This window comes from Chlorocebus sabaeus, chromosome 4, assembly GCF_047675955.1.
Source record: "Chlorocebus sabaeus isolate Y175 chromosome 4, mChlSab1.0.hap1, whole genome shotgun sequence".
NCBI lineage: Eukaryota > Metazoa > Chordata > Mammalia > Primates > Cercopithecidae > Chlorocebus > Chlorocebus sabaeus.
Window position 1 is genome coordinate 8,451,824 of NC_132907.1, and position 27,556 is coordinate 8,479,379.

Sequence of the window (27,556 nt, forward strand, 5' to 3'; positions counted from 1 at the left end):
AGCCTTTCTTGACTCTAACAGAGAGGTTATGCACCTCTTTCCTGTGCTTCCATAGCAGCCTGTACCAACATTACATTTCTCATTGCATTATGACTGCAGCATCTGGGCACATCTCTCTAGGACACTCAGCTCTGTGGAGGCAAACTGTTTCTTATTCAGTTTGTATTCCCAGTTTAACACATAAGTGTTAGCACGCAGCAGATACTCAGTAAATGTTTTTCAGCTGAGTAAGGGAAAAATGGATCTTCTAGCCATAAAGTTTTAATAGTGTTGATGTAAACCAGAAGGAACATTTCAAAGAAATTATGTAATTTTCAATACAAAAAGATATACCTTTGATCTGTAACTCACAAAAATAATGTATTTTTCTGAAACAGTATATGAATGTTTAATTAACTATTTGATTAAATGGCTGAGTACCCTGGGCCAGTAAAGCAAAGTTTCACTAACTCCTCTAATATTCTTAATGGAAAACCTAAAGAGCTGACATATAGCAGTAAATGAAATGTGGGTTGCTATCTCAGACCATCACAAATCACCTCTTAAAACAATGAACTTCTTATCATCACTTAACTTGAAATACTTTCAAAGATGAAGGCAAAAGGTAATAAAGAAGTAGCGGGATGGGGTTGTACGCTTAGTATAAGAGAAATATACAGCAAGTCATTATAATACTTTAGTTAGTAACAGTGACTTTTCTAAGGTTTCAGTTGATGGTTATTCATCTACTACTTAATTCTTTCAGCAACCTAAATGAAAAGTTATTGCTTTTAAAATAATATGTTGTCATAACTCTGTACATTAAAACGAATAAAACTTTTTTTCTTTTCTTTTTTTTTTTTTTTTTTTTTTTTTTTTTTGGGACGGCTTCTTACTCTGTCACCCAGGCTGGAGTGCAGTGGTGTGATCTTAGCTCACTGCAACCTCCACCTCCCGGGTTCAAGCAATTCTCCTGCCTCAGCCTCTTGAGTAGCTGGGACTATACAGGTGCATGCCGCCATGCCCAGCTAATTTTTTTGTATTTTAGTAGAGACGGGGTTTCACCCTGTTGTCAAGGCTGATCACAAACTCCTGAGCTCAGGCAATCTGCGCACCTCAGCCTCCCAAAGTGCTGAGTTTACAGGCGTGAGCCACCACGCCCAACCACATTAAAGCTTTTAATGTGCTAATCTGAGTCGTTATTGATGATTGTAAGATCAAGTTCGGTTGTTTTGTAGTTATTAGATTTAATGGAAATAACCATTAGCACAGCAATGCCTTGTGTTGGATTATTCACTATCCTGTTAGTGTCCTTTGTTTTCACTTTGATAATATGATTGCCTTTTATTGAGTAGAAAGGACTAGTGTGCTCAAGGATTTATTGATCCGTAGTTGAGACCAAAAAGAGAAAGAGAAAAAAGAAAAGAAAAACCTTTAGGAATCCCGTTGAACATTTAAGATAATTTTACAATCTACATAGCTATTTGACAAGAAGGCAAAGGAGATTTATGTATATTGGTTAATACTTTTAATTAGCATTTATTGTAAATTAGATATAATTTTATATAAAAAGAAACTAACAGCTGTTTCCTTATTTTGATTGTTAATTGTTTACCATTTTATGCATTTGGTTGTCAAGCATTGTCACTTCTGGAATGCTTAATTTATGTCAGCTAAATACGTGGAGAGTTGATGGTGGCAGTGTACTGCCATGGATAAATACTGAGCAGTGAATAGGAGATCTGGTTTCCAGACTCTGGAAGGACTCCATCTAGCAAGACCTTAGATCATGACTTAGCACCTTTGAACTTAGTACTTACTCAGATTGGAGATAAGAAACAAATATTTTTACAATCCATTTACACGCAATGTTTTATGATAATACAATCATAAAATTTTGCTTATATTTTTGTAATTCATCTAGCATTGAAAAAGAAAAAACAGCGTATTACAAAACAGAACTAAGTGGAAAGAGGAAAGGTCAGACAATGCTTAATTTTTCTGTACCAGTACCATTGTTTTGCAAGTATTTGTTTTCAAGAATACTTATCAAAAATTTCCTGGCTGACTTTCTTATCAGCCAGAAAGACTTCTCTGCATTTCTTACTTAGTGATTTAGTGTATCAGTGAAGTGGCTAAAATTTTAGTTTAAAAGATTGGCTTTAACAAGTTTGCATTTTTGTTGCCCAGGAAAACATAACTTCAGATTGCAATATTCAAGAAAGGGAGAAAGGTACTTAATTACCCTCAAATAAGAAAACTAACTGTTAGTATAAAGATACAATTTTTATATTATTTTTAAAATATCATTAAGCAGCAAATGAAAAAAAATCTAGGTTAATAGTTGGGTTCTATTTTGAAAGTATTGTTCCATTAGTTTGAATTGTTCTGAATTAAAAATTCTGAATTCATTTGCAGTTTTACCTTGGGAGTTCACCCACAACATAAGTAAATATCTAACAGCATTGCTTTGTTATTATCTATGAAATTAAGTAACAATGATATTTTTAACCCAAACCAAGTTTATCAAGATGAAAAGAAAAAAATACCTAATCCTCAAATTAGATAGCTACAGCCTGTGGTATGCAGTTGCTGCCAAGAAAATCAGTGTTAACTTTCCATATACAAAACCTGACAAATTATAGATAAACCAGTACCTTGATACCATTCTCTAGGGGCTGATGTTGAAGTGGGAAAGGCAGGTCAAAGATAAGACAAATGACAAATGTTACAGGTTAAGTCAGGATGTTGTAAAACACGCCTTCGACCCCCTTGGTTTGACTTCATTCTTAAGAAGTTTGATTTCCAGAGGAAAAAAGAAAATTTTAGGTTATAACTTCCTAGAGAGTGTTTTAGCACATTTTAGAGCCCTTTGTTTATCCTGATTCCTAACTTCACAAATTGTATTCTTTTTATCCTCTATCCTTCTATATATACAGTAAACTACTGTGAAGATTGGTTTCTTTACTCATATCCCATTGATTTAACCTATTAGTGTGAAGGATAATAAAACCTTGGTTGTTTTTAATATTAAATTCAAGCTGTTAATATTTCCCCCTGAAATACTAGTTTTATTCAAAATTTGTCTTTTTTCCCAAGCAGTCTTTTTTCTTTATACACCTATTAAGTTCCTCTTCCCTATCTTTGGCATCACGATAAGATTTTATTTGGAGATAACACGGAAAGGAAAGCTTTTTTCATAATCATCAGTGATGAGACATTGTGCATCAGTAGACAGCAGATGCTGAAGGGGGGATGTGGTTAAAAACCCCCACTTTTGGAAATCAATTTTTTACTTACCAGGGACTTTCTCACTCGGTGCTTCAAGGCTGTCGGCCAAGAGTATAATCTGCTGTTTTTAGACAAACCTTTGCCAATCACTTAAATTTTGCAGTTACACTTACATAGTATGTTTCAGTCGAATTTCAATCCAGAGTATTTAGTCATGATACAGTATCATATTTGAAAGATCATTAGCTATGTTAAACTTAAGTATTGTACCAAGAACCTTGGATAAACAGTTTAAATTTATAACCAACTGATACCTCCAAAAGGTGCTAAGTATTCACTGCGTTTATTATTGCTCCATTTCAATTGTTTTAACTCAATATTTAAGTTTATCCATTTTACTAGACATTATGCCTTCTTTTTACAATTTCTTGACCCTAGAGACCACCCACCACCTCCAGTTATGACAAAGAACCAATTATGTTGTGTTTAAAGTGTAAGGGGGAAAAACCCTGCTATACTAGTATAGAATATTATAATATAGTAGTAAGAGAAAACTAAATGTATAGCCAGTTTACATATTCAAACATTACAACCTTAATTTACCTAACAATCAAGAAAACTGAATCTTTAGTTGTGTCTAATATTAAGCAACTCAGTGAAAACTGTAAAACCATGGAGCAAAATTTTTGAAGTTTGGGGAAAGATTCCAGAGGCAGATATTCAAAATAATAAAACAACCAAGGAAAGTATGTGTTTACAAATTATTTTAGGAATGGCACTATTGCCCTTGAAAAGTCTGTTAAACTCCTCTTTTTCAGGATTGATGTAAAAATTAAATGAGATAATTGATGCAAGGCGTCTAACACAGTTTCTGCCCTAGAGTAAGTGTTTATTAATAAATGTGAGCTATGGTTATAATCATCTACATTCTGATTTTTCTAGCCTGTCTGGTTATAGTGTTTAGTTTAATGCAGTTCCAGTAGTATTTATGAAATGTGTGGTGAAGGGAGCACACCAGTAGGCTTCACGGAGATGTCCAGTGCCAGGGCTCCTATCCTCAAGGGTGGAAGTAAAGCAGATGTATTAATAAATCTGAAGCAGAATGTGAGAGCAGTACAGTTCAGTGCAACACATTTCACTTTGAACATTATGAACTTCTGATGTGTTCGCAGCAGTTGTGTAAATGTTAAAACCACAAGTAATTATTCTTTCTCTTCTGTCATGCTCTCTCTAATTTATACTGTCTCAATATTTTTGTTTATAAAAATGACTGAAAGAATGAGCGATTGTGTCAATAATGAAGACACCCCCTCATTTTTAGCAAAGAGACAGCCCCAAAATCTCAAGAAGTGAACAATTAAATGAGTCATAAATCTATCATTCATAGTTAAATGGAATTTTTTAAAGATAGTGTGGTTCAATAGCATTTTTATGGTGCAATTTAAAAGTATCCCTTCAGTAAATCAGTACTCAAAGGAAAATGATATTTGGGTTTTTTATATATGTATGCTGGAAACATCAGATTGTCAATTTCTTCCTTATTTACAAATACAAGGATGCATGCTAAATCTTAGACATCTGGCTTTTGTAATGTAGTGGTAGCAACCTGCATTTTGGATTCAAATCAAAGCTCTCTTCCTTGCTGACAGGGTGATCTCAGTCAAGTAACGGAAACTTCTTAAGCCTCAGTTTCCTCATCTGTCAAAAGCTGGGATGGTGATGCCTAAATCCACATTACCATTAGGAGAAATGAGAAAGTCGTTTGCCAACACAAACCTACTTTATTGACTCTGAATCTTTGGAAAAACAACTTAGTAATAAATAAAAATTCTTTACCTCTCCCTCATAATCCAGAGCTTACATAGTATGTGCTGTACGTTAAAAGCTCATTGTCTCATTGACAGACTGTTAATTTCTCTCTCTCTCTTTCTCTCTCTCTCTCTCTCTCTCACACACACACACACACACAATCGCTGAACAAAACACAGCCCAAGAAACATCAAGGACAAATAGGCTAGATATGAAATTCCTGAAGCTTTGGTCCAGCATCAGGTGACATAGTCAAAGAGAAGAGACAGCTCTCTTTTTAGAACGTCTGATGCCCCCGAACTGGTATGGCCCAGAATAGTTCTGGCTTTGGTGTAGTCTTGGGGTATTTTTCTAAGAATATACCACAGAATGCACTGAGGTTTCACAGGAGTTTCTTCATAGTCTAACATTATGCATTATCATATAATTTCCCTAAGAAAACCCCAGAAAAAGTGGAGCCTTTATTTTGTGTGTAAGAATCCCTAATCAGGAGTCTTTAGCAAGATAAGAATCAGAACTCTGATTTGCCCCCATTCTACATTAAGCATATTGAAATTTTCATCATTCCCAGATTTCTGACCCCTGAATGTTTTGTGGTTGTCCTTTCTCTTAGCGCTATTCAATGTAAAATATCTTTTTTTCTAAAAAAAAAAAAAAAAAAAAAAAAAAAAACTGATGTTGATACACAGCAGCTGAGTACCTTACAGTTCCTAGCACATGTAACAAGCTTCAGGCATTCAGTCTAGGTCTGCAGTCTAGAAGATCATATTTTTCCACTGATTTTTTTTTCAACTGTCACTTCCAGTAGAGTAGGGGATTGTACGAGCAAGCTTACGATACACAATGTAAAGTGATTTTCAATAAAAAAGATGTATGTTCATTTGAGGCACAAAACAGTATCCTGATATTGGAAACTAACTTTTAATCTTAAAACTAAAATATAAAATTAATTGATGATAGTGAGCATTATTATGTATGTGACATTTCCTGTCTAACAACCCAGTATGCTGTAACTGTTTTCAAAATAGCTTTAATTGTTTTTTAAAGTGAGTAAAACATTTTGTTGAAGTAAAAGCAGCAAATCGATACTTCAGAGGTCCAGCTATATTTTCAGTTTAATGTTTTCCTGTGGCAATTTGCTTCAAAACCCTCAAAATCAGATACTATTAACAAGTTACTAAATTATTTTTATACATTTATATATTAGAAGTTATTTCCCAGATAACAACTAATCGCGGATACTAAAAAATACTAGACATTTCACTGTAACATTGGGTGTTTCTGATAGAAACTGGTCTCCTAAAGTGACAGTAAATAGGTAAGCATCATTACCATTTGAGTATATTACAGGGGAGAAGATTATTGATTTAAATATTACAAAAACTACTTTTAAAAGCATATTTAATCATCTACTCAAAATAGCACACTGAAAGTTAAAGCAGCTACTCTGGTGTTCAGTTTAGCTAAACCCAGTATTTCCTACTTGTAAATATTTATTTATCCAGAAAGAGACCAGAAATGTGGTTTGAAACACCACCATTTTGTGCCTCCTTATGCAAATTCAGTGTCTGCTGAACCAAAATTACTATTTATTGTGCCCAAGTTACAACATGTCCCTCAAACTTGCACATCACCTCTGGCTTAGGACAACTTTGACTGTCCTGTCCCTAGTCTCACAAATCAGTCGTGTCCTCTGTTCATTTGTATCCCCATAATTTGAAAATGAGACTCGACATAGAAAGGCTTTCACTATCTCACAGCACGACCAGTTCTGAAGGAGCAGTGTAGTGTTGTACTTCAAGGCATGGACTCTGGACACACTACTTGGGGTTCAAATCGTAGCTCCACTAGTTGATAGCTGTTTGACATTGAGCAAATTCCTGGACCTCCCTTTTCTTTGATTTTCTCATTTCTCATTTTTCATAGGGATACTCTTAGTATTCCATAGGGCTGTTGTTGTGAGGATTAAAAGTGCTTTACATCCATGTACAATATCTAACACTTACATAGCAGTTACAAGTGCCTGGTAATCTTCTGAGCAGTTAATGTGTATGCTTAATGTTGTGTTATTGGTAAATAATACTATACACTGTGTTTGCGATTGCTAATATTGTTGGATGGTAAGATTGTCAATGATTGCCTCAGATGAGTACCTGAGAGCCTCTCATTCAGATTACTTTTATGCTTCTCTCACACTAAGGAAGTACTTCTATTGAGAAAACTAAGGCTCAGTAGGGTTGAGAGAACTCTTAACAGAAACATCTTGAGTAGAAACTAGATTTCTCTGCCTTATCTCTTCTTGTCCCCAACTCCTGGCTGCCTGTAAATCTTTCCCTCTGTGCTGCCTCATTCAGACATCATTTCTCATGTATTCTAGAGCAAGTCATTCTAACTAGCTTCTCTAACAGCAGTCCAACCCCCTTTTGTCTCTCCTTTCCACTGCCATCATTGTTCTTTTCCTAACACAAATTTAACAAAGCTAACAACTTGGAAGCTATCTTAGGCGCTCATTTTCTAGAGTATAAAGTTTGGTAAACATTTAGTATAAAGCCTACAGTGTGAAGTTAACGTAATCTGAGAGGTTCATGTTAGCCAAGCCTTCTTTTTCAACTTCGGAAAACTGTATGCTCCACAAGACCCGGTGTTTCATCTTCAGAGGAATTCCCCTCCTTCTCAACTGCAAGATCTCTCTGTCCTGCATTCCTTCTCTCCACAAAGCCTCTCTCTGAACCATCTGATAAATTCCTGTTCACTCTTCATAGCCACGCTGCCACCATTCTTTTTCCTAGCATATCATGCAGCTCATCTTTTGGTGAAAAGTTCTGTATGAGTAAATTCATGTTGAGATTTATCTTGATATAACGATAACCTGTGGCAGCAAGTACTCGTCAGTGTGGAAGAAAATATCAGAGACTTCAACTTTTCATTTTCATTAGGGAAAATGTCTGACTTGTTTGAGTCTACCACTTGCAGTTAGCTAAGGTAATGTGCTGTGAAATGATTAACAGGTGCAACAGGTAGAAAAGTAGCTTTAATTAACCCTCTATAAACAAATTTAGTAGGTGGGCACTTACATGATTTCCTGGCTTTCGTATTACATGGTTGATAAGCAGTTTGTCTCAATAGTGTACTTGGTCATCAGTTTGCAATCGTTATCTAAAATGTAAAATGTTCTCAAGTAGCATAAAGAGAAGAGACCCTTGATGTTTGAATTTACCGAGTTACTCATTACATTTTCAGTTCTCACCTCGTTGTCCCTCAATAACTTACCTTTTAGTGCCTTTCCTGAATAATTCTTAATTTTTCTAGCATATTCTTTATATCTATTTGTGAAGCACCTGAAACATATAAAGAACTAGTTCTCTGTGTATTATCACTGCCTCTAATTGCGGCAGAGGGGAGTGAATTCAGTGTGGGCTGAAGTTGTCTGAAAAGCATCATGAAAGAGTTGGAACTGCAGTTGATCCTTAAAAGATAAATTTGAATTAAACAGGAGAGCCAATACTGCCAGTTATTGAACTGCTAGAGCAAAGATTTGCATATATTCCAAGGACTATAAGGCAGGCTGTGTCCATTGGAAATTAGATTTCATAGATAGAGTGTGTCAACTGTAGACAGTTCTGAGAGCCAGGCAGGGCACTGACTCAACTGTGTTAAGCATTCATGTATAAAAAGGAACATGATGGAAGTAGCAGTTTAGAAAGACTTCCTTGAATGAGTTGGTTAGCATCACACAAATGCACAAAAGTTTGAATACAGCTTTAAGGAACTCCTCTGAAGGCCTGAAACTCTTCTTAAGGCCTGGTGAAGAACCCCTCAACTAGAGACCAGAGGCCCAGATGGAGAGTTGCTGAAATATTTATTCAAATGGTGATGAAAGCCAAAGCTAAGATGGCGGCAGTGGAAGTAGAGACAGGCATTTTTGAAGAAAAATGAACAAGATTTGGTATCTCATTGGATATGAAGATGGAAGAAGGAAGGGAGGATGATGGAAGATGGCAGTTTGGTAGATTAAAAAATGGTTATGCCGATGACAGAATTAGCCATGGTCCATAGTAACTAGTTCTGTTTGTGCTTATTAGTCTTATATGCTTGTATTCATAATTGAAAATCCTAGAAAAGAAAAAGGAACAAGTGAAGAAAACTCAAAATGCCTAAACATCCAAATAAAAGAAAGTTTGAGAACTTTGAGCTCAAAGAGAGGTACATGTTCAAGTGAGCTCTGTGAGACAAGGCAAAATGCCTTCCTCATAATATCTTAAGCCAGGAATATGTTCTTTGAATTTACAACTTCTTAAAATAGGAGTCAATAAAAAAAAAAAAAATGCAGCAAGTGTTTGCTAGTTAACTGGGGAGAAAAATGTTTTTTTCTCCTAACACCACATTCAAGTTCTATATATTGACACTAATTTTAATATGAGTATATACAAACTTGTACCAGAAGAAGTAGATTCTACAATCCTTTATGTAAGTTAACTCATATATGCTTAAATTTGTTATTTTTATGTAAAACAATATTTTCAATCAAATGGAACTATAAAACAAACTGACTCTAAAGTTGGTCTGTACTTCATTTTCTTATAATCTATAATCAGGAAATCCATTCACTCCTGCTTTATAATTTTTGTGCCTTTAAGTGGTCAGAGGAATGTGACATCTGCATACAGTCACGTCTAAATTGATAATTGTCCAGGCAGAGGGTAATTTTAAAACATAGCATGAATAAAGGTTGAATCTCTATATTAGAAGGTTGTTGAGAGGTGGTGTTTCCCACCTCCCGGACCCCTGAATTTAAATGCGACCATTCTCTTTGGTGAATTTATCTTAAGGTGGGACAACAGGCTCAACACAGGCCGCAGCGTTCTGAGTGAGGAGGAGGCTGCGGTTTCCCAGCCGGTTTAAATGCAGGCTCTTCTTAGCAGTAAACCACACGCATGTATTCATCATTGATTTTCAAATCATAGGTTTCTATATCACTGGTTTAGGATCCACAGTCTTGCATTCCTGAATCTATATTATGCCCAAAGAATAACAATTTGGTGGCTGGAAACAGAAATGGTTATTATACGGCTCCAAAATGCTAGCTGGCACAATATGCTAGAAACAGCAGAAATTCACTAGCAAAAAGCAGAATTTATTTGTTCTTAAAAATAACTCGATGCTCCAAAAATACGAATTTAAAAGTGTCATCATGGTTCAAAATATTTTACATTTCAGTATGTAAACACCTTAAAATATGTGACTAATCTTCTAAAATGGCATAATTTCCAAATAACAGGAAATATTCCTAGAGAAAAGTAGAAGGCTTTTTAAATCTTTTTTTTTAGTTTTGAGGTATTTATTGAATGAAAAACTATAATGTATGTTTACTTTTTTCCCCCTACTGATGCCCTGAATAACTGTTTAAATAATGTGGGCAAAAAGACATAGGCTTTGTTGGAATTTCTCAGAGAGTTTACTGTAGAAAATGCAAAAAAAAAAAAAAAAAAAAAAAAAAAAAAAAACTTTTCTCAAGGCCTCCGTGAAGCATTTCCATTTTCGCACACTGGCCCAGTGCTTGTCATATCACAGGACAACACATTTCACGAAGCGGTTTTACTTCCTTTTAGCAAAATAACTCCTCCATGCAAACCAGTATCGGCATCTACCGAGCTGGGGTTTTAGTTTCTTCTGATCTATTCAAGCTTCATTGCACTGCTTAACTGATCTTTTTTTCCCCCTTCTTTTGAAATTACCCAGCTAATTTTCCATTTGATTGTTTATATAAACCAGATCTCACACAGACTTAATAGATAAGTGACATATGTCCTCAGTGTGTCCATCTGACCTTCAGCTGACAGCAAAGTATAGAGCAGAATTGACCTTGATGTTCTCATACTCTTTTTATCCCGTAGAATCTATTAATTCAAACTAAGTTCATAACATATTCACAATAATGATTCAGGATGACATATTAAATATAAAACTCCTCTAAGCACTCCATTTTGTCAAGCATTTTTTTAAAGTGAACATACTCTCTTTTGTTTGTTTTTTTCTTCTAGTGAGAGAAGGTAAATGCATTGTTTGCTGTAACAGCTTTTGCCACGGAATACTGTTCGAATTTACTGTAAAGGAAATTTTGGCGTTTGTCATATTTATCAGCTTTAGAGAATTTGGCTAATTTTCCAGAAGTTTTCTTATAGAAGGGAATTTATATTCAGATTCAACCAACATTTCTTAAGTGACTCCTGTGTGCTCAACACATGTTTTGGGGGTGTCCAGTTTGTTTTATTTTTGTTTGTTTGTTTGTTTTACCCCAGGAACTAGGATAAAATTATTCATAATCCAATTGACAGACTTAACCTTGTGGTTATTTGTTATATATTCAGCCTGTTTATTCATCCATAAAATGAGACAGGTAAATGAAGGGGACATGAAGAACAAACGTGCTTTATGCAGTGTGCCTCAAATATATTTTGCTTCTAAAGATGTTCCCATAAATATCTCCTGAAATAGGCCTTTGCCCTGCCTTTCCAGTTCCTCATGGCCTCTATCTCAGGCTAGTCTCCAGACTGGTCCACACTAGCAAGCCTTACTAATTCCTGAGTATGCCAACGCCAGCAGATCTTTCTGGCCACTTACAGGTCTGTGTCGTACCTCTACTCTGAAACTTTCATTTCCACAGTATAAACCCAAGGCCTTTTATCCTGGAATTCAAGATCTCCACAAGCCAACACCTGCATCCCTCCAGAGCCTCTGAGACCCCTCTCTTTTCATAGGTCCCCTTCTAGACAGATTCCTCTCAGTACGCCTTACCAGGCTCTATAAACTCCTACCTCAGCCCTTTCCTACCGCTTCATCACAAACCTAGTGTATCTTCCTATGGCCCTTTCTTTCTTCAAGGCCCTCATCAATTCCTACCTCTTCCGTGAACTCTACGCTGCCTTGTATTGGTCTTTATGTTTTCCATGAGTATGTATTGGATTACCACAGATTTCAGAGCTTTTCAAGCCTGGGGCCTTGTCTTTGCATCCTCACTGGGTAGCACACAATCTCATTCATGCAGGGGTAATAGATACTTGTGTTTTGCAATGATGACAATAACAGTGAGGTTTAATTGTCTCCTTTAGAGAGCTTCAGAAGACAACTGTCTAGTTTCTAGCAAGGATTGTTGAATCAGGTAGCTGATTTCTCTTATTCTCCCTTCGGAGGCAGTAGAGGAAGTCAGCAGATGTCTTTCTGAGTCCGCTCTCATGCCAGCTCTGCTGGCATTTGTAATCAACTCCTCCCTAGCTTTCTTGGTCATATTTTGAAATATGAAAAACAGAGACCTTCGGATATCCACTTTTCTATTAGTAGGGTGCTGAACATCAGAGACTTAAGAAAACCCTTTCAGTCTTCCCGTTCAATGGCTATTCCTGTGCCTTGGTGAATCAGCACTTTAGCGGGGGCATCATCACTTCATTTCAGCTCCAGGGAAGGAATTTTGCTTTCTGAAGTTCTGTGTGAGCAGGAAAGCAAGGGTTGTACACTGAACTTAGTGAGGAGGGCAAAGTAGATGGAAGAAAAACCATAGAGAGAATTCACTCAGAGAAAAGCGGAACTGAACAGCAAAATGTGTAAGCAGCTTCCCCTCCTCCTGCATGTCCTAGAAGTTACAGTCTTGCTGGTATGCCCTTTCTTCATTTAAGGACACACAGACACACAAAATAAAACCCAAACCAGTGAACTGAAAGAGTGAGTCACGCCAGCCAGGCCTCCGCCAAGCTAGTCAATTAAAGTGCAAGACCAGTTCTGTGCTTTTCTTAGACCCTGAACTACTGTCTGACTTTCTTCCTGAATATTTTTCATAGGAAAAAAGTATATGCTGATTTCTGAGCAAGTTGATGTATATTGGCTGTCTTCTCATAAAAAGTTTCTAATCTTCCTTCAGAGGACTATTAAATAATTAAATGGGTTACTTGTCCCATGGAGGTCAAATCAGTCATCCTATGGTTTTGCAATGTGTGTCTTACCATTAAGCTTTTGTTTTTATTCTCATGTTGTGTATTCGTGAGAAACATATTTGACCTAGATTTCTTCCTGAGTGCTTTATTGTTTTTTCTTAACAGGGAACGGGTATGGCAATCCCCGAAACTCACCAGGTCTGCTGGTCTCACCTGGTAACTTGAACAAGAATATGCAAGCAAAATCTCCTCCCCCAATGAATTTAGGAATGAATAACCGTAAACCAGATCTCCGAGTTCTTATTCCACCAGGCAGCAAGAATACGATGCCATCAGTGGTAATACAAAACTACATTTTAAATAAATATTGATAATGTTTTGTATATGTTTTGCTGTTTTTATGTTTGTCTAACTTGATGAATTACTTACATTCTCCCAGAAAATGAACACATTAGTGCCATTGACACAGCATTGCTTGTATTTAGCTATTATTTCTGGTAACTGGTTTGCATTTCCCTTTTCCGTGTTAAAAAAAAAAAAAAAAAAAAAAAAATCTAGTGAACTTCACTAGGCTGATATTCTAGGACAAGAAAAACATTTTCTTTTAAGGCTTTCAATTTATAGCTGGAAAAAAATTACACACTACTATCAGTCAATCTCTATGTCCCATAAGCAGAGTAATAATAGGTAATAAGGTACTTCATAACATAGTATTTTTACGATATTTATTTCCTCAACATGCTGATAATGAAAAAATACTTTCCATAATTTCTAAATGAACTTTCTCCTGTTCATTTAGCATATCCTTTCTTAGATGTATTGCAATGATAATATCTAATACATATCTAATACATCTAGCAAATCCTTTCTTAGATGTATTGCAATGATAATATCTAATACATCACATGCCTGCACACTACTTCAATTCATCTTTCCATATATGTACTTCATGAAAATAGCTATCTCTCAAAAGCAAATTGTCTTAAAATCCTAGGCATTTTAAGAACAAAGGTTATATTTTACATCAAAAAACAATTGTAGCACCTCCAAGAAAGATAAATAAATAAGAAATTTTAAATACAGATTATATCCCCAGACACTGTCATTTTTCTTTCTTCTGGGTCTGCATGCCTAAGATGAAGATAATGTTGTGGGACCAAATTCAACAACCAAGAGCCTTACATCAGTGTTCTACAAATTAGCTTTGCTTAAGAGCAAGAACGTTTAACACCAAGATTCAGTAGACAAATTTAGATCACTCTGCAAACACATTTCTTTTTTTTTTTTTTTTTTTTTGCTTTCTCTGCTCTGTGGCAAGCTTCAGGGTACAACAGTCCTGCGAGATGATTAGTTTATTATGGCACAGTGCAGATTAATTTTGAATATCAACCAAAAAAATCACATAATATGCAACATTCCCTTCAGAAAAACTGGGTCTAATAAATATAACCTCCTACAGGGCTACATCCAAGCAGTGTGGGCCGTGCATGGCAAGCCATCTCTATCAACAGATTTATTCCAGGTCCCTTAAAACTGATGCTGTCCCAGGGAATCTGTGATGGGTCAGTTAGGTCCCTCTCTGGCAGCCAGGTGTAGCTCCCCTTCCTCCAGCAAGTGAGGTTTCAAAGCACAGTCTTTTTTTTTTTGCCTTCAAAATGGGGTGATGAAATAATGAACATTGAGACACTGACCTGGGCTGAAAACCGGGTAGATTTGTCTTCACATTTGAGACAAACAGCTCATTAAGGGAAACAAAGAATGTCTTTGTAAGGAGTTATCTTTGGAGTCTGGGTTTTAAAACTGTTTAAACTGTTGTGTCTATCGGAAGATGCTTTTCCTTTTGTTGAAAAGATTTTGCCCAATTATAAATATTTACGGACACTAATTAATAAAACTCCTTCCGCATGCTCTCAGTCTGAGGATGTCGACCTGCTTTTGGTAAGTGGTGAGAGCGCTTCCCTCAAATGGCATGTGCAAAGCTACTTTTAGGAAGAGGTGGTAGCTTTGATAAAATTGAAAGATATTGCAAGTTACCACAGTATGTCAACATTGATTATGTTTAAATACCATTAATTTCTGGCATCACTCACAGGTGAAAAGAATGTCAGGTTATTTTTTTCTGTTTCAATATTTTAGGACAATTTACAGTAAAATTCAAACAAAAATATTCTTTCATTATATAAAACTAAAGTATTTCTTCTTCTGGGAATTAAAGTCTCATGATTTTAAGTTTATATGGGAAATCTTTTATCTCTTTACTCTAATGAGTTAAATATTTGCATTAGCTGCTTTGCCATCTAGTTTGAGGGAAGTTTTAGAAGAATCTGAACAAAGTGGTCAGAGCACCACCTGCTGGTCGGAATACAACATGAGCCCCTACTCATTTGCTCTCTGCTGTATGTAGAACTGAACATAAAAACTACCATGGTTGATTTTAATTTTTAAAAAATTTGCATTTGAATAAAAACTGAAACAATGGAAGTACAGTATACATATTTCATCAGTTTTCAACATAGTCTGTTTTTACCCATAATAAAGCTATGGTACTTGTTACTAGTTCTGTTGCCTAGGAGATACTGATGTAATGGGTTACTATGGCAACAGCTGGTCTCTTGAAGGATTGTAAATGATAGGGTTGGCAGAGTTCATAGAGACACATGTTAAATGATTAATTTCATGAGATTTGTACCAAGTTATCTCTTTATGTGCAAAACTAATACTGAAATCTAGTATTTTTAACTTTTAAAAATATTCCATCAGTAATGTCTTTTTATTTACTTTAAAAGAATCAAAGGATAAATAACTCCCAGTCGGCTCAGTCATTGGCTACCCCAGTGGTTTCTGTAGCAACTCCTACTTTACCAGGACAAGGAATGGGAGGATATCCATCAGCCATTTCAACAACATATGGTACCGGTGAGTAGCTTTGTCATGTGCAATTAATACACTAAATACTTTTTATTGAAAAGCAAGATGAAAAAGTTATCTTTTACTCTATTGGGAAGCTTTATTTAAGGCCTGTGCTGTCCACAGCACTGCAACATTACCATTCTTTACTAAGACAAAGTGAATATCCACATTTTTCTTTCTTAACTGACTGAAAGTTTTATTTACACAACCTGAGTTCAAAATAGAAGCACACTTTCAAGAAAATTGAGCTATTTCTTTGATGTAATAAAAAGCTCACTTTCTCAGGATTGTTTAACATTTGTACATCATCAAATATGTACATACCTTTATACTAGATTGTAGTTCTAATAACTAGAATTGTAGACTATGTTACTTCAAAGCATTCATGGAATACTTATTTTTGGTTTATAGTATATTCCTTTTAAATTAAAATTATCGCTGATGCTTTATCTCCCCTCCTCCCAAAATCAAAAATATATATAACAATGATAATCCTAATAGAATATTTTGGAAATTGAAAATGTTTATTCCGTTTAGCATTTGATAATTTCTGAATTTAATATTTCCCCTTATTGTTTTATTCTTTTAATCTAGAGTACTCTCTGAGTAGTGCAGACCTGTCATCTCTGTCTGGGTTTAACACCGCCAGCGCTCTTCACCTTGGTTCAGTAACTGGCTGGCAACAGCAACACCTACATAACATGCCACCATCTGCCCTCAGTCAATTGGGGTAAGCAATATTATATTTTATAGTATAATTATAGAATGCATTTTAAAAAACAAATGACGATCTCTAAATATGTGCTTTAATATCCCATTAGAGGGTGTAAAATTCTACTTTATTGAAATCCAAGTGTAATTTTCAGATCAATACTTTTCAAGTAGCTTAAATCTTGTATACCTGTTTTTTAAGAGGACAGCGAGCTCTGTAATAATGAGGTAAATTGTTTCCTTATTGTTTTAGGCTACATTTGTTTCCACTTCTATCAGTGATAGAATTTTTATCTAGTTTTCACACAGTTCATTTGGGACTTAAGAAGGCATTTATAGTATAAGCTTAGATATTTGAGAATCTTTCTTTTTTCACATAAACCATATAGTTTATGCCAATGTTAACCTAATACACATAGGAACAACTAGTCAGTTGATATACAAGCTTCATGTATTTATAATGTATTCATAGTATAGTTGTATATTTATAGATATTGTATGAAATAGATGTATATAATACTAATTAGTACATATAATACTAATTACCTAAATTTGGATATAAAAATAATTTTTGTTTTAAGTAGTCGTAGGATGTATCTTTCTGCCCCCTTGTGGTAGTTTTCAGATATGTCTTTATCATAGAAATGACTCCTGTCATTTATCTGTGGAAACGTTCAAACCTTTAAAAAGCTCTGAATTCACAATTCACCCTACTTCATATAAAACAAATCATTTTTTTAAAAAGCTTAAAACATAAACTGAAAGCCTGACTGTCGATTTAATAAGTCCAAAATTGCAATTAATCTTCAAAAGAAAATACCAGGAGCATATAAAATGTTTAAAGATAACAAGCTTTTATATTTTAAAAATATTCTGTATGCCTAGCCCACTTTTACTTTTCTGCTTAGCCATTTGGTTATCATTAATCAATTAGCTGTATTAGTTAACTAGTTATATATCCATATTTCTAAGGAGATAGTGAGAATAAAACACTGATTAGTATAAAAGTCACTGATTTATACCACAACTTTGTGTCTCTTATGTCTGCTGGTGCCCTCTCTCCCCACTCACTAGCTTTCACATGATACTGATTTAGCATATATTAGTGTTGTGATTACGAAATATTCACCCATACACTGTTTGCTTATGTTCATCCTACCCACTAATCTTTGTCATTGAAAATCTAACCTTTCATTTAAATAGTAAGATAAATTCACGTGACACTGTTGCTCAGCTTTCTTGAAAGATAGTTAACTTTGAAGATACATTATGTATTGATCAGCAACAGAGTTTTATCTTTTTAAGACACTTAAATTTTCTCTGGAATGTTAGCTATTCAAGTAGACATTAATTGTGGGAACCTCTTCAGGTAATTATCACCAAGCATAATACCATCCAGGCAACTAAAAAATATGTACATGTATACATATTTTGTACAAAATATCTACTGCTATGGCTTAGCAAGGAATCCACTGAACATGATTCTTGTCAAAAATAAACATAACCGTTTATTTCCCATTTTTTTCACAAAATTAATCCATTATAGGGCTAGATTTCCCTGAAAGTTATCAACATCAAAAGCCATATTATTTTCTCTGAATGTGTCTTTGTTTTCAATAGTACCTGATAATTTACATTTTTACATATAAACACATATTTATTTACATATTTTAACTCTATTACAATTTTAAAACTCTTTTCTATTACAAAGGAAGAATCTAATTCTCTGCTGCCTCTAATAGAGGTTTCAGTAAATGAGAAAGGAGGGACAGCCCTAGACTAGAAAGGAACTGAATTACAACAGCCAAAGATGAAACATTTTGTTCAGCTCCCGGTTCCTTTCAACACTGAATTTCGTTGTGCTTAATTTGACTCTTAGTTTTGTCTGTGAGTTTTAGTTGCACTTAATCACATCCCTTACCCCTCAAATCAATGGAATGACCCTTCCAGTCCTTCCACTGTTGGCCTTCCTCTCTCTCTGCTTCACACACACTTTCTCTCCCCCTCACAATCACATACAGAGTAGCTTTTTGAAAGGAGGTTCCTTCACATGGAGTACCTCATGTTCACACGATAAAATGTTCAACTGGTTTTTTTTTTTTTTTAAATCCCAAGCTGCAATACTTATGTAAAGTAATTTACATGAGCGTCCTTAATTCTTTACAGTGTAAATCAATATAAAAAGAATTGATACATTTTCTAGGCCAAAGTTGTCTCATAGATTTGTGTTGCGGGCTCACATTCTTTTGGCTAGAGACAATGTTCATAGCAGAGTGGAATATATTTCAGCACCACCAAAGTAGATAATCCCAAAGCCCAAGATGGTTACCACAATTCTTTCTCAAAATTGCAAAACTATAAATAGAGCTCTTCATATTTTGCCCATGGAAAAAAGTTCATTTTGTCCTTTGGAGCTTTAAGTCTTCAAAGCTGTACTTTTAAAACCTAGTATCTGGTTTTATCTAACCAAGCTAAGTAAACAGCACAAATTGATTTGCTATAGGGAGAGAGATGGCTGACAGAGGAACTTGCTATCAAGAGTTAATGAAAGTCCTTTGAATACTAATATTTGATTTAGAGTAACACTAAGGTTTAGTGTTTTTCTAAACTACCACCTATAAAAAGGGCAACCTGTTTTCTGGAAGCATTTCCATACGTCATCTTTGTCGATGTGGGTGTTCAGTACATACTGAGAGAGAGAACTCCGAGTAGAGATGACTTATAAAAGGTTAGGTTAAATATAGTTTGATAGTCTAATTTCCAGGCGGAGGCAGTAAAAAAATTTGAATAAAACTATCCAGTCATGTTTGATTTCTGAACAATTATGGGAAAGGGTAGGAGTTTTCCCAATTCGAAAGCATCTGTAATAGATGAAAATTTGCATAGGGGACTTGATATGGGTAACTTGCATATCTGGCTTCTATCTCCCCACCCACCTCTTTATCACCCACCCACACATATGCAGTATTTCACAATTATCCAGGTCTATAATTATTCATGTCTATATTTTGTTCTTAAGAACAAGTAGACCAACATGCTTATATCTGAACCTAGCATATATGCAGTTAAGTTATTTTAATGCTGCTTTTTTCTCTTCAAGAAAATACTTCTTTGTTAACAGATACTAGCCATTCTATTTTGTATCCTATGTCACAGTATAATGAAGCTGAATCTAAGATATCACTTGCATTTTATTACTGTGGATTTAGTCCCCAGAACTACTCAAAATGCTTCATGTATGTTTTCAGTGTCAAATGAAATTCCACCAAAAGATAAATTTAAGCTAGTCTGTTTGTAGAAAGGGATAACCAGTAATTGTTACATCTTTCATGGGAAAGATACGCAGCTAAACCTATACAGACCAGTTAACACAGGGAGATGATGCAAAGAGGTAAATAATGCAGCTTCCAAAAACTGCGTTAAAGAAACAGAATTTTGGTTATATTATTTTTCCCTTACCTTATCTAGATTAACTGTTAGACTGTCCAACTCACCAATTTTTTCTTCTAATTTTCTATGTCACCCTCCCTGTGAAGACACAATCTATATGTCAAAGGGCAAGCCAAAGTATTTATTAATATATCACTTTTTATTTTCAGGCTCCTAATTCATATTCATTATTAAACAGTTGTGTGATTCATAGCAGAAACATTTAATTAAATTTTAGTGATATAGTCTTTCCTAGAGCCAGGAAAATTCTTTATTCCAGAAATCAAAAGACGATTTCCTCCAACATCAAAATGAATCACTAAGTAACTTTGAACCAAGATAAAATAGTCTACCATTATGGATCCTTTTGAAATACAGGAGTTCCCTCTCCCCATTTTAACAAGGCTTATTTAATTAAAATTTTGGAAAATTAGTAAACTGATAAAGACTATAAAATAATAAGCTACAAATAAATAGTTCCAAATATAAACAGGTGTTTGAAAATTATATACACTCAGTGTAGTTTCTTGATATAAATGCTAACACTGCTTTGATTATATAAGATCATAAAAGGTAGAGAAAGAAACGCTTATTAAGGAAACAAATAATTCTCCTTTATATTATTCTCTACATTAGCTCACCTATTTATTAATAGAAGGAAAGTAATTCTTTGCCAGTAGGTGGTGCTTTTGTACAAAACATCACTCAAAGATAAACTCGTTTCTGACTAATTTTATATCACTATACATCTTGAGTTTGTATCACATCTCCCAAAAAGCCAGCCCCAAGTTACTCCACTTTTTTCCTGAAATATATACTTTTTCTCTCAGTGCTCATAATGACATTGTTAGTGCCAACCAGTTCTCTCCACTGGAAAGCAGCATAATTACATACATTAGTAAGTAGGCTCGCTTTCCTTTGTTTAAAATGGGTGTGTCTGTATGGATAGTTCTTCACTTGGATTCTTCCTCAATAAAAGAGAGTACCGTACTCCCTTGACAATATAGTCAAGTAATCCTGACTCTAGCTGTGGAAGTCAGTGTAATCGGTGTTAAGAAGAGTAAAAGCATCTTAAAATTGATGCCAGCAATGTCACTATGGTTTATCCTGATCAAAGTCATTGTGACTGCTAATCTACACTTAAGGGCTTAATGCTTTTTTCCTCTAGAATTCCAAGTTTCTAAATTTTCCCAGATTTTGGAAGAAGGAAAAATTATTCTCTCTGGGAATATATGAGGATTAAGGATTATAAACACAGTAAAATCACACTACATCCTTCTTCGCAACAAGCTTTCCTTAGGCAACACCAGATTCATCGACTAATACCAATGATACATAAGAGGAGTGGTAGCCTAAGAATTCCATCAGGGAGTGACTAGCATTCATAAAATTGAGGTAATTGTGGAACACAGAGTATTTTCATCTCACCTAACTGCAAAAGGATGAAGAAAGTCAAATTATCAGTTTTAATGGAGTAGAAAGTCTAAGTGTTTTAAAACCAACATTTAAACTTTCTGCAGAAAATTTTCAATTTCCCTCACCTTTTCCCTTTTATCCACCTCCCATGCTTTTTACCAGATATAGTTATTGTGTAGCATTTGAGTTCTAGTTATTTAAAATTTGAACTCCCTTCACTTTCTTTGAAGACTATGTAACTCCATCTGTATGTGCTTATTAATTAGAGGCAAATATTTATATTGATAATAAGCTTTTAAAAATAATATTCAAACACAAGCATTAGTAAATCAAGGAAGTCTAATTCCAGAGCTAAACACTGTATCTAAAGGCTTAGAAATTTAATTTTTGGAACTAGTCTAGGGATAGAGTCCACGAACACAGAAAATGCTTTTTCCATTGTGTCTTAAACCTTTCTGAAATGGTAAACTGAATGTTTAGGGAGCCTGTCAGAGACTAGAGATATATTTCATGAGGCCTGGACCAGTTAAATATTGTAATTACTACCGGTCAAATCAACAAAGGCATCCTAAATCGCCCTAAGAAGGCGATGCCCTTATGTGCTTCCAAGCACGTTCTCTTCACTCTGGGCATGCTCTGGTGTCTATGCGAGTCTTTAAGCTGATGTTTGATGTAATTGTGAGTTCCTGGGGCCTCCAGGCCTCCTTCATCTGTAACTGGGTTTCCTTTCCTCCTACAGAGCTTGCACTAGCACTCATTTATCTCAGAGTTCAAATCTCTCCCTGCCTTCTACTCAAAGCCTCAACATCAAGTCAGAACCTGTTTCTCCTCCTAGAGACCGTACCACCACCCCTTCGAGATACCCACAACACACGCGTCACGAGGCGGGGAGATCTCCTGTTGACAGCTTGAGCAGCTGTAGCAGTTCGTACGACGGGAGCGACCGAGAGGATCACCGGAACGAATTCCACTCCCCCATTGGACTCACCAGACCTTCGCCGGACGAAAGGGAAAGTCCCTCAGTCAAGCGCATGCGACTTTCTGAAGGATGGGCAACATGATCAGATTATTACTTACTAGTTTTTTTTTTTTTTTTTTCTTGCAGTGTGTGTGTGTGCTATACCTTAATGGGGAAGGGGGGTCGATATGCATTATATGTGCCGTGTGTGGAAAAAAAAAAAGTCAGGTACTCTGTTTTGTAAAAGTACTTTTAAATTGCCTCAGTGATACAGTATAAAGATAAACAGAAATGCTGAGATAAGCTTAGCACTTGAGTTGTACAACAGAACACTTGTACAAAATAGATTTTAAGGCTAACTTCTTTTCACTGTTGTGCTCCTTTGCAAAATGTATGTTACAATAGATAGTGTCATGTTGCAGGTTCAACGTTATTTACATGTAAATAGACAAAAGGAAACATTTGCCAAAAGCGGCAGATCTTTACTGAAAGAGAGAGCAGCTGTTATGCAACATATAGAAAAATGTATAGATGCTTGGACAGACCCGGTAATGGGTGGCCATTGGTAAATGTTAGGAACACGCCAGGTCACCTGACATCCCAAGAATGCTCACAAACCTGCAGGCATATCATTGGCGTATGGCACTCATTAAAAAGGATCAAAGACCATTAAAAGAGGACCATACCTATTTAAAAAAAAATGTGGAGTTGGAGGGCTAACGTATTTAATTAAATAAATAAATCTGGGTCTGCATCTCTTATTAAATAAAAATATAAAAATATGTACATTACATTTTGCTTATTTTCATATAAAAGGTAAGACAGAGTTTGCAAAGCATTTGTGGCTTTTTGTAGTTTACTTAAGCCAAAATGTGTTTTTTTCCCCTTGATAGCTTCGCTAATATTTTAAACAGTCCTGTAAAAAACCAAAAAGGACTTTTTGTATAGAAAGCACTACCCTAAGCCATGAAGAACTCCATGCTTTGCTAACCAAGATAACTGTTTTCTCTTTGTAGAAGTTTTGTTTTTGAAATGTGTATTTCTAATTATATAAAATATTAAGAATCTTTTAAAAAAATCTGTGAAATTAACATGCTTGTGTATAGCTTTCTAATATATATAATATTATGGTAATAGCAGAAGTTTTGTTATCTTAATAGCGGGAGGGGGGTATATTTGTGCAGTTGCACATTTGAGTAACTATTTTCTTTCTGTTTTCTTTTACTCTGCATACATTTTATAAGTTTAAGGTCAGCTGTCAAAAGGATAACCTGTGGGGTTAGAACATATCACATTGCAACACCCTAAATTGTTTTTAATACATTAACAATCTATTGGGTCAACTGACATCCATTGTATATACTAGTTTCTTTCATGCTATTTTTATTTTGTTTTTTGCATTTTTATCAAATGCAGGGCCCCTTTCTGATCTCACCATTTCACCATGCATCTTGGAATTCAGTAAGTGCATATCCTAACTTGCCCATATTCTAAATCATCTGGTTGGTTTTCAGCCTAGAATTTGATACGCTTTTTAGAAATATGCCCAGAATAGAGAAGCTATGTTGGGGCACATGTCCTGCAAATATGGCCCTAGAAACAAGTGATATGGAATTTACTTGGTGAATAAGTTATAAATTCCCACAGAAGAAAAATGTGAAAGACTGGGTGCTAGACAAGAAGGAAGCAGGTAAAGGGATAGTTGCTTTGTCATCCGTTTTTAATTATTTTAACTGACCCTTGACAATCTTGTCAGCAATATAGGACTGTTGAACAATCCCGGTGTGTCAGGACCCCCAAATGTCACTTCTGCATAAAGCATGTATGTCATCTATTTTTTCTTCAATAAAGAGATTTAATAGTCATTTCAAGAAATCCCATAAAGAACCTCTCTATGTCCCTTTTTTTAATTTAAAAAAATGACTCTTGTCTAATATTCGTCTATAAGGGATTAATTTTCAGACCCTTTAATAAGTGAGTGCCATAAGAAAGTCAATATATATTGTTTAAAAGATATTTCAGTCTAGGAAAGATTTTCCTTCTCTTGGAATGTGAAGATCTGTCGATTCATCTCCAATCATATGCATTGACATACACAGCAAAGAAGATATAGGCAGTAATATCAACACTGCTATATCATGTGTAGGACATTTCTTATCCATTTTTTCTCTTTTACTTGCATAGTTGCTATGTGTTTCTCATTGTAAAAGGCTGCCGCTGGGTGGCAGAAGCCAAGAGACCTTATTAACTAGGCTATATTTTTCTTAACTTGATCTGAAATCCACAATTAGACCACAATGCACCTTTGGTTGTATCCATAAAGGATGCTAGCCTGCCTTGTACTAATGTTTTATATACTAAAAAAAAATCTATCAACCATTTCATATATATCCCACTACTCAAGGTATCCATGGATGGAACATGAAAGAATAACATTTATGCAGAGGAAAAACAAAAACATCCCTGAAAATATACACACTCATACACACACACACACAGGGGAAAAAAAATAAGAAAATCATTTTCCTCACCATAGACTTGATCCCATCCTTACAACCCATCCTTCTACTTGATGTGTATAAAATATGCAAACATGTCACAAACGTTGTCATTTCAAAATACTTTAGTATATCAATATCAGTAGATACCAGTGGGTGGGGAAGGGTCATTATATGAAAATATGAAGAAATAGCCATATTAGTTTTTTAACCTGCAATTTGCCTCAGCAACAAAGAAAAAGTGAATTTTTAATGTTGAAGATAAAGTAAGCTAAAGTACCAGCAGAAGCCTTGGCTATTTATAGCAGTTCTGACAATAGTTTTATAAGAACATGAAGAGAACAGAATCACTTGAAAATGGATGCCAGTCATCTCTTGTTCCCACTACTGAATTCTTATAAAGTGGTGGCATGATAGCGAAGGGATAATCTGAGAATTTTTTAAAGATGATTTAATGAGAAGAAGCACAATTTTGATTGTGATGAGTCACTTTCTGTAAACAATCTTGGTCTATCTTTACCCTTATACCTTATCTGTAATTTACCATTTATTGTATTTGCAAAGCTAGTACGGTTTTTAATCACAGTAAATCCTTTGTATTCCAGACTTTAGGGCAGAGCCCTGAGGGAGTATTATTTTACATAACCCGTCCTAGAGTAACATTTTAGGCAACATTCTTCATTGCAAGTAAAAGAACCATAAGTGGCATTTTACACGGCTGCAAGTATTGTTATATCTAATCCTATTTTAAAAGATTTTTAGTAATATGAAGCTTGAATGCTGGTAACAGTGATGCAATATACACAAGCTGCACAACCTGTATATTGTATGCATTGCTGCGTGGAGGCTGTTTATTTCAACCTTTTTAAAAATTGTGTTTTTTAGTAAAATGGCTTATTTTTTCCCAAAGGTGGAATTTAGCATTTTGTAATGATGAATATAAAAATACCTGTCATCCTCAGATCATTTAAAGGTTAACTAAAGTGAGAATGAAGAAACAAAATTCTAAGACACTTTTTTAAAGAATGTCTGCCCTCACACACTTTTATGTATTTGTTTTTATTACATGCCCATCTTTTAACTTAGAGATAGCATTTTTTGCCCTCTTTATTTTGTTGTTTGTTTTTCCAGAGAGTAAATGCTTTGTAGTTCTTTCTTTAAAAAACATTTTTTTTTAAAGAAGAAGCCACTTGAACCCTCAATAAAGGCTGTTGCCTAAGCATGGCATACTTCATCTGTTCTCGTTTGTGCCATCTGCCGTGATGTCGTCACTTTTATGGCATTAATTTCCTGCCACTACAGATCTTTTGAAGATTGCTGGAATACTGGTGTCTGTTAGAATGCTTCAGACTACAGATGTAATTAAAGGCTTTTCTTAATATGTTTTAACCAAAGATGTGGAGCAATCCAAGCCACATATCTTCTACATCAAATTTTTCCATTTTGGTTATTTTCATAATCTGGTATTGCATTTTGCCTTCCCTGTTCATACCTCAAATTGATTCATACCTCAGTTTAATTCAGAGAGGTCAGTTAAGTGACGGATTCTGTTGTGGTTTGAATGCAGTACCAGTGTTCTCTTCAAGCAAAGTAGACCTGGGTCACTGTAGGCATAGGACTTGGATTGCTTCAGATGGTTTGCTGTATCATTTTTCTTCTTTTTCTTTTCCTGGGGACTTGTTTCCATTAAATGAGAGTAATTAAAATCGCTTGTAAATGAGGGCATACAAGCATTTGCAACAAATATTCAAATAGAGGCTCACAGCGGCATAAGCTGGACTTTGTCGCCACTAGATGACAAGATGTTATAACTAAGTTAAACCACATCTGTGTATCTCAAGGGACTTAATTCAGCTGTCTGTAGTGAATAAAAGTGGGAAATTTTCAAAAGTTTCTCCTGCTGGAAATAAGGTATAATTTGTATTTTGCAGACAATTCAGTAAAGTTACTGGCTTTCTTAGTGATGCAGTGTCCGTGGTGCATTTTTTTAAATTAATGTTTTGCTGTTTAAATTTATTCAATTTTATTGTGTTTTTTAAAAAGCAGCTTATGCCACAAGCACAAATGAGTTTTCTCAGTTTTCAATTCAAAATATTCCATGAAAAGATGGATATGTGTGTGTGGGAGGGGTGTGAATTGGATAACAGTTCTTAGGGTATTACAGAATTCAGCCAGTGTTGGAAGTTTAAGGTTCTTATTGAATGGTTCAACTTCTTTATCAAAGAAGTTCCATGAAGATCTCTGATAACCTGTTTAAATGTACAGAATTTTTCAAAAGTTATTGTGAAAAGCAGTACCATAAAATAAGTTAGTTTTTTAACTAAAATCTGCAGAAAGTGTTTCCAAAAGCACTTCCTTTTTCTTCATCAGAGTAATTTCTAAAGGTTGCAAACATAGGCTTATAAATCTGAATAAATTAGTGAATTCATACATTTTTAGAGACTATCAAAGATATTCATTAACATTCAATAGTAATCTCTAAAGGGGAATGTCCTTAAAAAGATCAATACAAAGATTAAAAACTGAAAAGGAAAACAAGACACCACCAGTTAGCCAGCTGGAGAACTTGGACTCTTGCAATAGTAGTGATATCTGCTCCGAAACAAATGCAGTTCGGGGAAATGTTGCCTATGGCTTCAAAATAACAGTGCTTTTTGCTTTGTTCTCTTGTATTCATTTTCAGCAAACTT

General features: G+C 35.0%; 1 protein-coding gene across 20 annotated transcripts in view; it reads left to right on the plus strand.

Moving 5' to 3' along the window:
- The window catches only part of MEF2C (myocyte enhancer factor 2C), a 163,489-nt gene extending 136,659 nt beyond the window's left edge, over positions 1–26,830 (plus strand). For 7 of the 20 annotated variants that reach the window (XM_007977837.3, XM_073014625.1, XM_007977846.3 and 4 more), the window contains exons 7-11: positions 13,110–13,282; positions 14,859–14,882; positions 15,731–15,860; positions 16,449–16,584; positions 22,150–26,830. In XM_007977837.3, the coding sequence (XP_007976028.1) occupies positions 13,110–13,282; positions 14,859–14,882; positions 15,731–15,860; positions 16,449–16,584; positions 22,150–22,471 (785 nt within the window). In that variant the 3' untranslated portion in view covers positions 22,472–26,830. The remainder of the gene's footprint in view (positions 1–13,109; positions 13,283–14,858; positions 14,883–15,730; positions 15,861–16,448; positions 16,585–22,149) is intronic. The other 13 variants (XM_007977942.3, XM_073014627.1, XM_037982206.2 and 10 more) reach the window with 3 other exon arrangements.
- Positions 26,831–27,556: the final 726 nt, after the last annotated feature.